The 13,141-nt window shown below is 47.3% G+C and overlaps 1 protein-coding gene and 1 long non-coding RNA gene across 9 annotated transcripts in view; one reads left to right on the top strand and one right to left on the bottom strand.

Annotated features, from left to right (window-relative positions):
• The window catches only part of LOC142013738 (uncharacterized), an 81,238-nt gene that overhangs the window by 24,493 nt on the left and 43,604 nt on the right, over positions 1-13,141 (bottom strand). The gene's annotated exons all lie outside the window — the stretch shown is intronic.
• NLN (neurolysin) overlaps positions 1-13,141 on the top strand; it is a 61,940-nt gene that overhangs the window by 39,063 nt on the left and 9,736 nt on the right. For all 5 annotated transcript variants that reach the window (XR_012645778.1, XM_074995498.1, XM_074995497.1 and 2 more), the window contains exons 9-12: positions 154-355; positions 2,256-2,442; positions 9,407-9,535; positions 12,286-12,422. Coding sequence is in view for 4 of the 5 variants with exons in the window: in XM_074995498.1 (XP_074851599.1) it covers positions 154-355; positions 2,256-2,442; positions 9,407-9,535; positions 12,286-12,422 (655 nt within the window). In the remaining variant the exon portion in view is untranslated. The remainder of the gene's footprint in view (positions 1-153; positions 356-2,255; positions 2,443-9,406; positions 9,536-12,285; positions 12,423-13,141) is intronic.

Here is a 13,141-nt window from a genome sequence, read left to right as displayed (position 1 = left end):
TAATATCCTAAGCACTGTGAGTTTTATTAAGGTCATTAGATAGTATATTATTGTGGTTTTTTCCTAATAAAATAAACAGATCTCTTCCCCGGGTTGCTTGTGGAGGACAGGCCTGTTGTGTAAGCATGGCTTTTGATATATTTTCTTGCTTAGAGAAGGGAAGTATGGACATGCAGCCTGCTTTGGTCTTCAGCCTGGCTGCCTATGCTCTGATGGCAGCAGAATGATGTCTGTCACTGCTCTGGTCACCAACTTCACAAAACCAACATCAGATCGCCCATCATTGCTGCGACATGATGAAGTGAAGACATACTTCCATGAGTTTGGTCATGTAATGCACCAGATATGCGCACAGGTAAGTAATATTTCTACTTCATCAAAATATCTATTTTTCTCAAAATGTGTGTGTGTGTGTGTGTGAGAGAGAGAGAGAGAGAGAGTGTGAGTGTGGAGAGTCAAATCTGGTAGATGGGTGTATGTTTTTCTTAAGGTAAGTTAGTATATAAGAGCTTCACAACAACTTTTCATAGCTGATGCTTGTTTTGAGTTTGAGGAACAGAAGTTTGACATTTGGGTAGATTCAAGCACAAGGCCTTTATTACACAGAGCTGGTGGAGTGTTACTTCATGTGTTAGCCTCAGTGAACCTGACAAATAGCTGATTACGTGAATTATGCAAGGTGCCAATGTGTGGAGGGAAACTGTAGGGTGGGTGATCCCAGTCCCCCTGGACAGATCCTAGCAGCAAGGCATAATGAGCACAGTAAACTAATCATCTAAAGTGCTCTGTCCATGGCTCAGGTTTACATGTGAATACAAAGGTATTATCCCTTAAGTTTTCTCTTGTAGAAAGTAGGTTAAATTCCAATTCCTGGTCTTTAGGAATGTCAGATGGCACCTTCCAATAGGTGTTTTCCATAGGTACATTTCTATGTGGTTTTGAGACATAAGGGAACAATAAGCAAAACGTATATTGTCACAAATATAAATGGTAACCTGCCCCCAACTTTCTGGGCTCAGAATGGCATCTGTGAAAGGTAGACACCATCACTCACAGGGGTTTTCTGTAAAAGATTTTATGTTAAAGATTTTGAACAAAGACTGTGACCAAAATCTGACATAATTTATTAACAGGATCTTGGCCCTTCAGTATTTTTGTGTACAAACTAAGAAGTAAATACAACTTCTGGAAAATGTTCACGTAACAGAAAATCCTTTTTTCTCTGCACAGCCCAAGCAACTGGGCTAAACAATAAGAAGCTCAAAAAGAAACCAGCTAAGCTTCTTTGGGACTGGCACTACAACTGAGGCTTTTGATAGTATGACAGTTTTTAATCTGCTCTATCCTTTGGGACAGGAACTCAATTTTTTTAATGTCTGTTCAGTTCCAAACACACTGAAAATGAGAACATACCACTGTTGTAGACACAGTTGCTATGTGCTGAATGTTTGTATGCCCCTTCAAGCTTCAACTTGTAGATTCTAAAGTCTGCAGTGTTTTGGTTTTGAGTACAGTTATGGTAAATAAATAAACTAAATAAAATCTATATTTGATTTTCTTGATAGAAATTACACTACAGTGGATGTATAAGGTGAACTGAAAATACTATTTCTTATGGGTTTTTACAGCACAGATATTTGTAGTAAATTTCAAGTAAGCATTGTACATTTTATATTCTGTATTTTAATGGAACTAAAATATTTTAAAATGTAGAAAAACATCCAAAATATTTATAATAAATTTATATTTGTACTCTTACAGGACAGTTAAAACTGTGACTGTGATTGTGACTGTTTTTTTAAGCTCATGATTGACTGTAATTTTTAAAATCTTTTGTTGGCCATAGTTATTTTGTGATGTCATGCAGAAATGATTAAATTTATTCATATTGCTATAATATGCCATGTAAGAGAGGAGTAAAAAAACTATACCTGTTTCTGTGTTCCTGTGACTAAGAATCACTACATGATGCATTGTTTTGGTTTGTTTTGTCATTGCTTATAATTTAACTTTTCATGTTCCCTTTCGCTTTTTATAAAGTTTGAGGCTATTTTAACATTGATCTTTCTTGTAATATAACTATGTATATTTTTCATGTGTTTTTACATCATTACAATTTTGGCCCCCATATGTAGGCTGATCTAATGTCATTTGTATTTTAATTCAGTGTTAATGGAGGGTTTTTTGTTGTTTTTGTTTTTGTGCTTGTTTTTTGTTTTTTTTTGTTTTTGTTTGTTTGTTTCTGATTTTGTTAGACTGATTTTGCTAGATTTAGTGGAACTAATGTGGAAACAGACTTTGTAGAAGTTCCCTCACAAATGTTTGAGAACTGGGTTTGGGAAAAAGAACCTCTACGCCAAATGTCAAGACATTATAAAGATGGGAGCCATGTTGCGGATGCTCTTCTTGAGAAACTTGTTGCTTCTAGAATGGCCAATACAGGTACCTTTTTTGATTTTGACACAAAATGCAATCATGAACTGTAGGAAGGATGTAGGGCAATATCTTGTGTAATAGAGAACAGGCATATGCCCTGAAGAGTGATCTCCACTTCCTTCACTCTGTAGCCACCTGCCCCAGGATGGCTACTGAGAGGTAAGCACACAGCTAGAGAAGAAAGGTGTATAAGATTATACCTTGGAAGTGAATTCAAAAACTACTTAAATGCTGAAATTTACTGTAAAAATGTCTTAATACCTTAATTGCATTCATACTGTGAGGAAAAATATAATTTGAAGAGATGGAGCTTGTAACAGCAACTCCTTTCAACAGCTTTTACAATCTCTTTAACTGTTCTTTTCAACTAAGTGAAAGAATAACTAATGCACCAGACTGGGAGCTGGCAAACTTTCCTGACTGCTACCATTGCTTCCTGATTATGATTATCTGTGCTTTGTTGACTACCCAAAATCACTACTGGGAGTATCTTTGCTGTTGAATAGATACATAGAAGGACACAATTCCTGCTCTCCAATAAGTGTATATTAAAAAAAAAAACAATAAGAGAAGCAGGATAGAGTGTAAAGGAAACGGTAATGAGAACACGTATTTCCAGAGGCCCTCCTATGTGGCTACCTTGAAAGTTCCAAATGACTTAAAATTATTTTTTGTCAAATAAAGATTGATAACCCCCGCAAGTCCTCTTTCTAGCTATTGTGACTTGGTAGCTTCCTGTGTCACATACTTGCTGTGTGTATATTGGTAAGTCTCCAGTTTTGATTTTCTGTTTTTAAAATTAAAATTATATAATAGATGGCTGATACCACACAAACTTAGCATGTTGTTATAACATTTATAAACTAAATATACTTCTTCTTCGAGTGTCCCCGTGGGTGCTCCACAATAGGTGACGGGCTTGCCCGGCGCCGCAGATCGGATCTTCCAAGCAGTTTCTGCCGGACCGCGCATGCGCCGGCGCGCGCCGCTCCCTTGCGCGCTCCTGGCCATGTGCACGATCCGGTCCCCACCAGTTCCTCTTAACCGCCGTCGGCTGCAGACGGAATCCGACTAGGCTAAGGCCAAATAGCGTATTCAACGACTTTATCTGTTTTTCTTTGAAGTTTTTTCAGGTACTTAGGCTACTACAAGTTAGCTGGTTGTTATTTTGCAAAAAAAAAAAACAAAAACAACAACAACAAACAAACTACGAGCGGGACAGCTTCAGTCCAGTCCCAGTAACAAGCGCCGGAGGCCAGGAGCTAGGGCCATCAGCCCTCCTGTTGAGGCAGGCCATCGGACGGGGAAAACGGCACAAAGAAGGTGCTAAGTACCCGCTTAAAAACTCAAAGACTCACCAACAATGTCCTCTTCAGGCTTTAAAAAATGTGAGTCCTGCCGAGAGGCGATGCCAGCGTCCGATGGGCACAGTCTATGCATAAGTTGCCTGGGGGAGTCCCATGTGGCACAGAAATGCGCCTTCTGTGCTAAATTAACAACCAGAGCACGGAGAGACAGGGAGATGCGGATTAAAATGCTGCTTCTTGATAAGGCCCTCCAGCCAGACGTGCCGGAGCGGCCGCAGCAGGAGGGACCCTCCGGGGCCCTTAAAAGGAAAGCTGCCTCCCTCACTCCATCAGCGCAAAAACGGAGGAAAGTCTCTCCAGCCCGATCCCTGCTGGCAGCAACAGTGAGCGGGACGGGAGGAGCAAGCAGCCCCCAGCCGCAGCAACAGCTGATCGGCGGCGGCACGGAGAGCCACGTGGAAGCAGCTCAGCCTCCGAAAATCAGCCAGCCGCCCCGCACCGCAGGCAGGGCGGCGGCTAAACAAGTGCCGGTACTGGCGGCACCGCAGGCAGCGGCACCGACCCACAGGGAACCGGTGGTGCAGAGCGCGCAGGCACGTAGCCTGCAGGCGCAGAAGGACACCGCACGTGCGGCACCGCCTTCGAGCGTGCCTAGCACGGTGCCGACGGGGCCGGGATCCCCCGTGCGTCAGGGGGTGGAGTTACCTCCTCCAGGGAGGGGGAAGGCTGCACACAAGAGGAGGCATTGCAGCCCCTCTCCGCACAGGGCTGTGGAGCTGCTTTCTCACAGCCCTCCGCTCGTGTTGCAGACTCCAACCAGAAGGCAGGGGTCCCCCCTAGCCTACCCGGAGCCCCCTTCTCCATTTTTACAACCAGCCTCACCATGGCTGGCACCACCTTCACCCTTCCTGGGGTTTGAACCGCTGGACTATTATGCGAAATCGCTCTCTCCAGTGTCTCGACGATCTCCCTCCCCCAGACGCAGAGGGTACGCACCAAGGGAGTGGTCTAGGTCACCTTCCCAAGAACAGTGCCTATACTGCCATGGTCGCCCCTACCACGCGGGGCATAGACACCATCGGCAATCTACTAGGGAAAGATCCCCACAGACTATCTCGTACCCCCGAGGGCAATTGCGACCGGGGACAGAGACTCAAGCATCTCAGGGGGGACTGGTCATGGAACCCCGAGATTTTCCCTCGCAAACCTCCAGCGAGAGCGTGTACCATCACCAGCAGGAACCGGAAGGGTCCAGAGAGACGTACCCCAGCGGTTCCTCGCTCTCCTCCCCGGACGAGGCTATGGCCCTGGGGGACGTCCATCCTACGGACGATCTCAAACAGTTTCAGGAGCTGTTTAAGAGGGTGGCCTTCACGCAAGGCATCCAGACAGCAGAGGTGCAAGAGAAACACCATAAGCTCCTCAAAAATTTGAGACCTCCGGCCTCCTCCAGAGTAGCAATACCTCTTGATGAAGCGATCTTAGAGTCCGCCACTACGATATGGCAGACCCCTGCAACTATTCCGCCTGTCCAAAAGAGAGCGGATAAGAAATACTTCGTGCCGGCGAAGGGCATGGAGTTCCTGTTTAGCCACTCACAGCCAAACTCCTTGGTGGTGGAGTCCTCGCAACAAAGATCAAAAACATCTCAATTTAAAACAGGGGGAACAGACAAAGATGCCAAGAAGCTAGAGCTGTTCGGCAGAAAGGTCTACTCCTCCTCCACTTTAACGTTGTGAATGGCAAATTACGCAGCGCACTTAGCGAACCATAATTTTGACAACTATTCCAGGTTAACCTCCCTCATGGACTCGCTTCCAGAGGACAAAAAGCCGGTCCTCAAGGCCATAGTGCAAGAAGGCTACGCGGCTGCGAGGACGGGAGTTCAGATTGCTTTGGACGTTGCGGACACAGCAGCACGTTCCACAGCAACCGCAGTGGTGATGCGAAGGGAGTCCTGGCTCCAGACCTCGGGTATACCGAGGGATCTGCAGGCGAAGATAGTTGACCTTCCCTTCGACTCGCAGAAGCTGTTTGCTGAATCAACTGACTCGGTCCTTCATTCCAGTAAAGATTCAAGAGCCACACTCAGGACCCTGAGGATTTACACCCCTCCATACACAAAGAAAAGGTACTACCCTCAGCAAAGGCGGTACCAGTACCAGCAACAGCGCCCCCAGTATCACAGGGGTTACGAGCAAGGGCGACATCAACAGCACCAGCAGTACAGAACTCCCAGGCGACGCTCACAACAGAGCCGCGCGTCCTCGGGGCGGGGCCAAAGGCCACAAGTTTGACATACAGATCCAGGGCTGCGCCATCACTACCATCACACAAGGTCATCCGAAGCGGCTATTCCACCATCGCCTCCGACCATTCTACGACCAGTGGCAAAGGATCACCACAGACAAATGGGTGCTGGAGATCATAGCCACGGGGTACGCCATCCCCTTCCAGTCGCTCCCACCATCGAGACCTCCACCCAAGCCCCACCTCCAGGAGGCCTCCCATGTAGCCAGGCTCAGGCAGGAGGTGGCCCATCTCGTGCTCATAGGGGCGGTGGAAAGGGTGCCGGAGCAACTGCAAGGAAAAGGGTTCTACTCCTGGTATTTCCTCACGGAGAAAAAGACAGGAGGCTGGAGGCCCATCTTAGACCTTCGCGGCCTCAACAGGTACCTGCGCAAGCAACGTTTTCGGATGACCACGATCGCCTCCATCCTTACAGCACTGGACGATGGAGACTGGTTCGCAGCCCTCGATTTACAAGACGCGTACTTCCCAGCTCACCGGCGATTCCTCCGGTTCATGGTAGGCAACGAACACTTCCAATACAAGGTCCTACCGTTTGGCCTCTCCTCGGCCCCCAGAGTCTTCACCAAGACCTTGGCAGTGGTGTCAGCCTACCTGCACAGACAGGGGGTATTTATTTTCCCGTATCTGGACGACTGCCTGCTCAAAGGGGCCTCGAGAGGGGAGGTTCTGCGCATGATACGCGTCACAGCAAACACGTTCTCCTCACTTGGCCTGGTTATCAATCTGGCAAAATCACAAATAGACCCCACACAGGACATAGAGTTCATAGGGGCTCGCATAAACTCGGTTACAGCGAGAGTATACCTACCAGAGGCTCGCTTTCGAGCCATCGGTTCCCTCGTGCAAGTCATCACCTTCAGCCCTACGGTGCCGGTCTTGACGTGCTTGCAGCTGCTGGGCCACATGGCAGCGGCGACGTTTGTAGTGCAGAACGCCAGGTTACACATGCGCAGCATGCAGCACTGGCTGGCGAGTGTATACAAACCGGCAGTACACACCGTTCACAGGGTGGTGTCGCCCACAGCCGGGGTGCGCAAATCCCTGCAATGGTGGGTAAACCCCAGGAACTTGCTAACAGGGGTACCCTTCCAGCAGCCGCAAATATCGGTTTTTCTCACTACAGATGCCTCCCTCATAGGGTGGGGAGCGCACATGGGCGAAGAGGTGACTCAAGGACTGTGGTCACCCACGGAACAGTCACTACACATCAATGTACTGGAGCTCAGAGCAGTGTTCAACGCCTGCAAACACTTTCGAGACCACATACAAGGCAAAGTCGTCGGGATCAGTACAGACAATACCTCCACCATGTTTTATATAAACAGGCAAGGAGGAGCTCGATCCCGTGCCTTATGCGCGGAAGCAATCCGCTTATGGAACTGGTGCATCGCCCACGATATAATCTTGAAAGCCTCATACTTGCCGGGTGCGCACAACGTGGAGGCAGACCAGCTGAGCAGGCGTTTTGCGCTCACACAGGAGTGGCAGATCCGTCCCGATCTGCTACGGCCGATTTTCCACGCATGGGGTTTTCCCCAAATAGATCTGTTTGCCACTCAGCACAACAAGCAGTGCCCACGATTCTGCTCCAGGGCAGGACTGGGATGGGGGTCCCTGGGGGACGCGTTCGCGATCTAGTGGGGGGGCCCCCTGCTTTATGCGTTTCCTCCCACAGTGCTGATCCACAAAGTTTTGCAAAAAGCCAGGAGGGAAAGGGCCCGGATGATCCTGATAGTCCCAACGTGGGATCGCCAACAATGGTTCCCCCTACTCCTGCGCATGTCGGACCGTCCACCGATGCCTCTTCCGGTGGCGCCGGATCTGCTCACGCAAGCCCAAGGGTCCATAGTGCATCCGCACCCCCAAAGCCTGCGACTGCAAGCGTGGTTAATCCATGGCTCAGCTCCCTAGAGAGCACATGCACAGTGGGAGTACAGCAAGTCCTAGAAAGTAGCAGGAGGACTTCCACTAGGAAGACCTACAAACAAAAATGGACTCGCTTCACGGCTTGGTGTTCTACCCAACAGCTGGCCCCCCTTTCGGTGCCTATACCTACAATTCTAGAGTATTTACTGGACCTCAAGAGAGGAGGACTCTCGCTATCCTCGTTAAAGGTCCACCTTGCCGCCATCTCGGCGTTCAGACATGAGGAGGAAGGGCACACGGTGTTCGCCCACCTTATGGTTACCAGGTTCCTCAAAGGGTTGGTAAACCTCTACCCCCCTCGGAAACCGATTCCACCTTCGTGGAACTTGGACCTGGTGCTTACCACACTGATGGGACCACCGTTCGAGCCCTTGGCCACGGTTCCCCTCCGCCTCCTTACAATAAAGACGACCTTTCTTCTTGCAATTACGTCAGCTCGTAGGGTGAGCGAGCTCGCGGCAGTCATGGCAACGCCACCCTGCACTGTTTTTTCCAAGGAGGCGGTAACCATACGGCTGCATCCAGCCTTTGTTCCCAAAGTTTCTTCCGAGTTTCACATCAACGAACCTATTGTTCTACCCTCGTTTTATCCAAAGCCTCATAACTCCAACGAAGAGGCGCGCCTACACCTCCTGGACGTGAGGAGGGCGCTAGCCTTCTACGTAGACAGGACCAAGTCCTTCCGGAAAACGGATAGACTCCTAGTCTCCCTCGCTCCCAAATCGAAAGGAGAAGGTCTCTCCTCGCAGAGAATCTCGAAGCACATTGTATCCTGCATAAAAATGTGCTACGAGCTCAAAAAGACTCCTTTATCGGCCACTCCCAGGGCTCATTCCACCAGGGCAGTGGTGGCATCAACAGCCTTTTTCAAGGGCGTTGCGTTAAAAGACATTTGCAGAGCGGCGACCTGGTCATCCTACGACACCTTCGCCAAACATTACGCCCTTCACAGGGTATTCCAAGAGGATACCCGTCTCTCTGCAGCGGTCCTCTCGGGGACAAGCTGCACATAATCCGATTACCCACCTCCTATCTTGGGTTACTGCTGGGTAGTCACCTATTGTGGAGCACCCACGGGGACACTCGAAGAAGAAAGAGAAGTTACTCACCGTAGTAATGGTGGTTCTTCGAGATGTGTCCCCGTGGGTGCTCCACTACCCGCCCATCCTCCCCGCTTCGGATCTCTGTTAGTGTTTTGCAGGGGCACCCGAGGCGGTTGGTCGAGGAACTGGCGGGGACCCGATCGCGCACATGGCCAGGAGCGCGCAAGGGAGCGGCGCGCACCGGCGCATGCGCGGTCCGGCAGAAACTGCTTGGAAGATCCGATCTGCGGCGCCGGGCAAGCCCGTCACCTATAGTGGAGCACCCACGGGGACACATCTCGAAGAACCACCGTTACTACGGTGAGTAACTTCTCTTTCTAGGTCTTTTGACTCTTCGTCAGATTGTTTTGAGCAAGGTTGACCAGTCCATTCATATGAAATCATCTGCTGACCCTGCAGATGAATATGCCAAGTACTCTGAGGAGATTTTGGGAATTTCTGCAACCCCAGGTATGGAAAAATGTTTTTTTCGTGCAGCATATACAACTGCTTAAGATAGGTCTAAGTACCTTCACAATAGATCTTACAGCAAACCATGTGAATGTTGTTTGTAAAAGAAATCTGATTTATGAAACTGAAGTAATTAATTTGAAATAAAACAGAAGAAGTCATTAATGTATTTTCCATCAAAAATATCCATTTGTAGCTAGCCTATATTCTATATTGATGCATTAATGCCCTTCTAAATCTGAAGCACTCTTTTAATTAAAGGGCCGACTGCATTTCATATGAGCAGATAGGAATAAGGGGACTTCAAAGTAGGTGGGGTCCTTTCGAAAAGGAGCCCCATCGGGACGAGCCGCGCGGCGGAGAGCCGTGTCAATTTCAAAGCACAGCGGCCGTCCACGTGCTAATGAGGCACTGAATATGTATTTCAGCACTTCATTAGTAAACTTCGAAATGGCCATGCAAATGGCCATTTCGAAGTTTTTGGCTAGTGTAGACACGGCCGAAGGCTTCTTTCTTCTTCAAGAGCTTGCTCAAATCTATTCCATTCTATGTCTGTATGGACCTCATGCATTGTTTCCAGAAAGTTTTCCCTTAGTGTTATTTGTAGGACCCATTCTTTCATACTCATGTGCCGTTATAAAGAGTACCGCTACCCTGGGACTTTGTCAGGTCCTTCTTACTGGCCATGACAATTGCCTGAACAGCCCTTCTTGCTTTGGCAAGGTTTCTTCTCTGTGGTTTTTGATCTCAAACTCCCCATACTTATTTATCATCATTTAGTTTATATAGCTTTTGTAATTAGTATATGTAGGGTTAATAGTTCCTGTTGTCAAGGGACTCCTTTGCCCGAAGGGCCTGGCATGCCCCAGAGGGCAAAGCTTTGGCAAACCTCTGACCAAGGGTGACCCATCCTCCAACTTTTTGAAGGACTTGGGGGAACTCACATGAAGGATGGAGATCAGATCTATCTAGACTTTACACCCTGTACTAAAAATGACAGACATTAGGCTGAAGCTTAGCCTCATGGAAGCAACCCTCACACAACTTTAGAGCAGGGCAGCTCTGTTTCCCTGCTGACCACTTAAATGTCAGTGTGAAATGCCCCTCTCTCACTGAATTTTTCTTGATACCATTCACTATTTCTAGTGCTGAGGAAGAAGCACAAAAAGCAGCACACTGACAGAGGGCCAAGCATGAGAAAGGCAGCACAGTGAGATCCTTGCCAGGCCACACTTCCACTCCCGGGCCTACAGTGTCATCATTGACTCTACCTAGCATGTTGTCTGGTTTAGGATGCTCGGACATCCAGAGGTCACCATGGCACTAGCAGTCTGACTGTTCCATCCATCCCAGAGGCTTTTCAAGCAGCAGGGAACCTACTTTCTCTCCTGGGCCCTCATCTCCTTTGGGACACCCAACCACTCCAATGTCCAAAAGCAGGAAAGAACAAGGAACTCCTTCCCAGCACCCTTTAGAGGAAAGCCAACCATGATTCCAGCATTCACACCATCTATGGTTTGCGTCTGGTCTCTGGACCTGTGGCACCAAATGCAGGTCAGATACTGCTCCACCAGGGTCTCCAAGAGGACACTCCTCTTCTGAGTTTAAAGAGAAACTGAATGTGAAATGTGAGTCTCACCACCAGTACCAGCCTATGTGCCACTGGACTTTGGTATTGGTCCCTCTGCTGGCACCTGGCCAGCAGGTCTTACTGGAATCTCTGGGAGTTTCCTCCCAGCATTAGGTCCTTCCTCCCATAGTTCTTACGTGGTGGTTTTGGAGAGATGGTTCAGGTTGCCAGCACTTGGCACTGGCCCTTGACTCTGGTAAAAACCCTAGTAATGATGTTCAGGGAATGACTGGTGGATGTCACTGAAGCTAAGGAAGAAGAGGGCTCCCCTCTTCTACTGCAAGCCTTGTCTTCCTCTCCAGACAAGGCTGTTGTAAGACCCTGTAGGAATGGTAGCTTCACTCAGTGGGTGTTAGGTGCCCCCTGGCCTTTTGTGTGGAGAGCAGTAAACCCTTCCGCAAATTCATGCAGCTCTGTCTAACAGAAGATGAATGGGCTACCTATGTCAGTCCAAAGGATCTCTTTCTGGATAACCACTTGCAGCCAGGCTTGCTATAAGCAGGGAAATGTCCCAACTTCAGCCATGTTTATTGTTCACTCCATAAGAGTCCAAGCTTTTTCAGCAGTGTTCTTTGCACAGACACCAATACAGGATATCTGTCAGGACACACCCTGATCATCAGTATATACCTTCACATCTCAGTATGACATCAACCAATAGGCCAGGCATAATGCTAGTTTTTGGAAACTGGTGTTGCTGCCAGCGTGTCTGTGAACTCTGAGCCCATAGCCTGCTGTACTACTTTTGAGTCACCGAACATGAAATGACCATGAGCACGCATTTAAAGAAAGGAAAAAACTGTTAATATTTTTTCTGTAACTGTTGTTCTTAGAGCTGTGTTACTTATGTCCTTCTTACAACCCACCCTCCTATCTCTCTGTCAGCATTAAAAGTAAGATAGAACAGATAAGATTCATGCCTGGCTGCACCCCTTATACCATTGCATGAGCACACAGCTCCAAAGAGCATGAGAACCAGTCTGATGGATAATACTAAGGGAAATATATTCAGCAACAGTCCTTGTAGTGCAAACACACCTAACATGGAGTGAACATGAGCAACATCTCAAAGAACAGCTCGTATGGAAAAGTTAGTAACCTTTTTTATCTGCTTTTCAAGGAACAAACATGCCAGCTACTTTTGGACATTTGGCAGGTGGATATGATGGCCAGTACTATGGATATCTGTGGAGTGAAGTTTTTTCCATGGATATTTTTTATAACTGTTTTAAACAAGAAGGAATAATGAATCCAAAGGTAAGATGTTTTCATGTATACCATTAGTGAATGTTTTAAATTCCAGAAATAGCTATCATATGCGTTCCAAAACTAGATGTGTTATAATAAGCATAATCAGTAGTTTTTAACATTTTAGGCCTCTCTATAAATGTATCAAATCAACTACATCAATAAAAAGCTTGTAAATGATTAATTCTATACTATGAAATCTGTATTTTAAGGACATTTGTGTTTTACACAACACCTGACTAAAAAGTTAAATATTTAAACTTGTATGGCTCCTGTACATTGTTAGGGTAGGATTTCCACTTCCCTTCTATTTTACATGGTATAGGTTAGGAGAGCATACTATCTCTAAAGATTTATGAATGTTCTGCTTCTGTGAAAGTTGTTCACTATTGCCCTCTCTCCATTAATAGCATCTCACATACACGTTTTGTTATGCAGTTACCATTCAGACTATGGAAATCTAAATCTGTTCTGTGTCTCTCCTTTTGCAGCACTGAATAACTAACTACTCAGATCAGATGAAGCATTTTGTGTTTTGATTTGTTTGCTTTTGGCAGGTTTAGACATACATTCCCTCAGAAGGCTTTGTATCTTAAAATATTGGTTCATTCTAGAGTTGCTGTTTTACTTTTTTGTAGGCCTTGGCTGCTTCTCTTTACAGTACAAAAGAAGGAATAATAGCTGTTGTAGGGAAAGGTGCTAGCCTGGGACTTCAGAGACCTGTGTGC

This window comes from Carettochelys insculpta, chromosome 5, assembly GCF_033958435.1.
Source record: "Carettochelys insculpta isolate YL-2023 chromosome 5, ASM3395843v1, whole genome shotgun sequence".
Classification (NCBI taxonomy): domain Eukaryota; kingdom Metazoa; phylum Chordata; order Testudines; family Carettochelyidae; genus Carettochelys; species Carettochelys insculpta.
The sequence above is the reverse complement of the archived record's forward strand: the minus strand, read 5'-3'. Positions and strand labels throughout refer to the sequence as shown.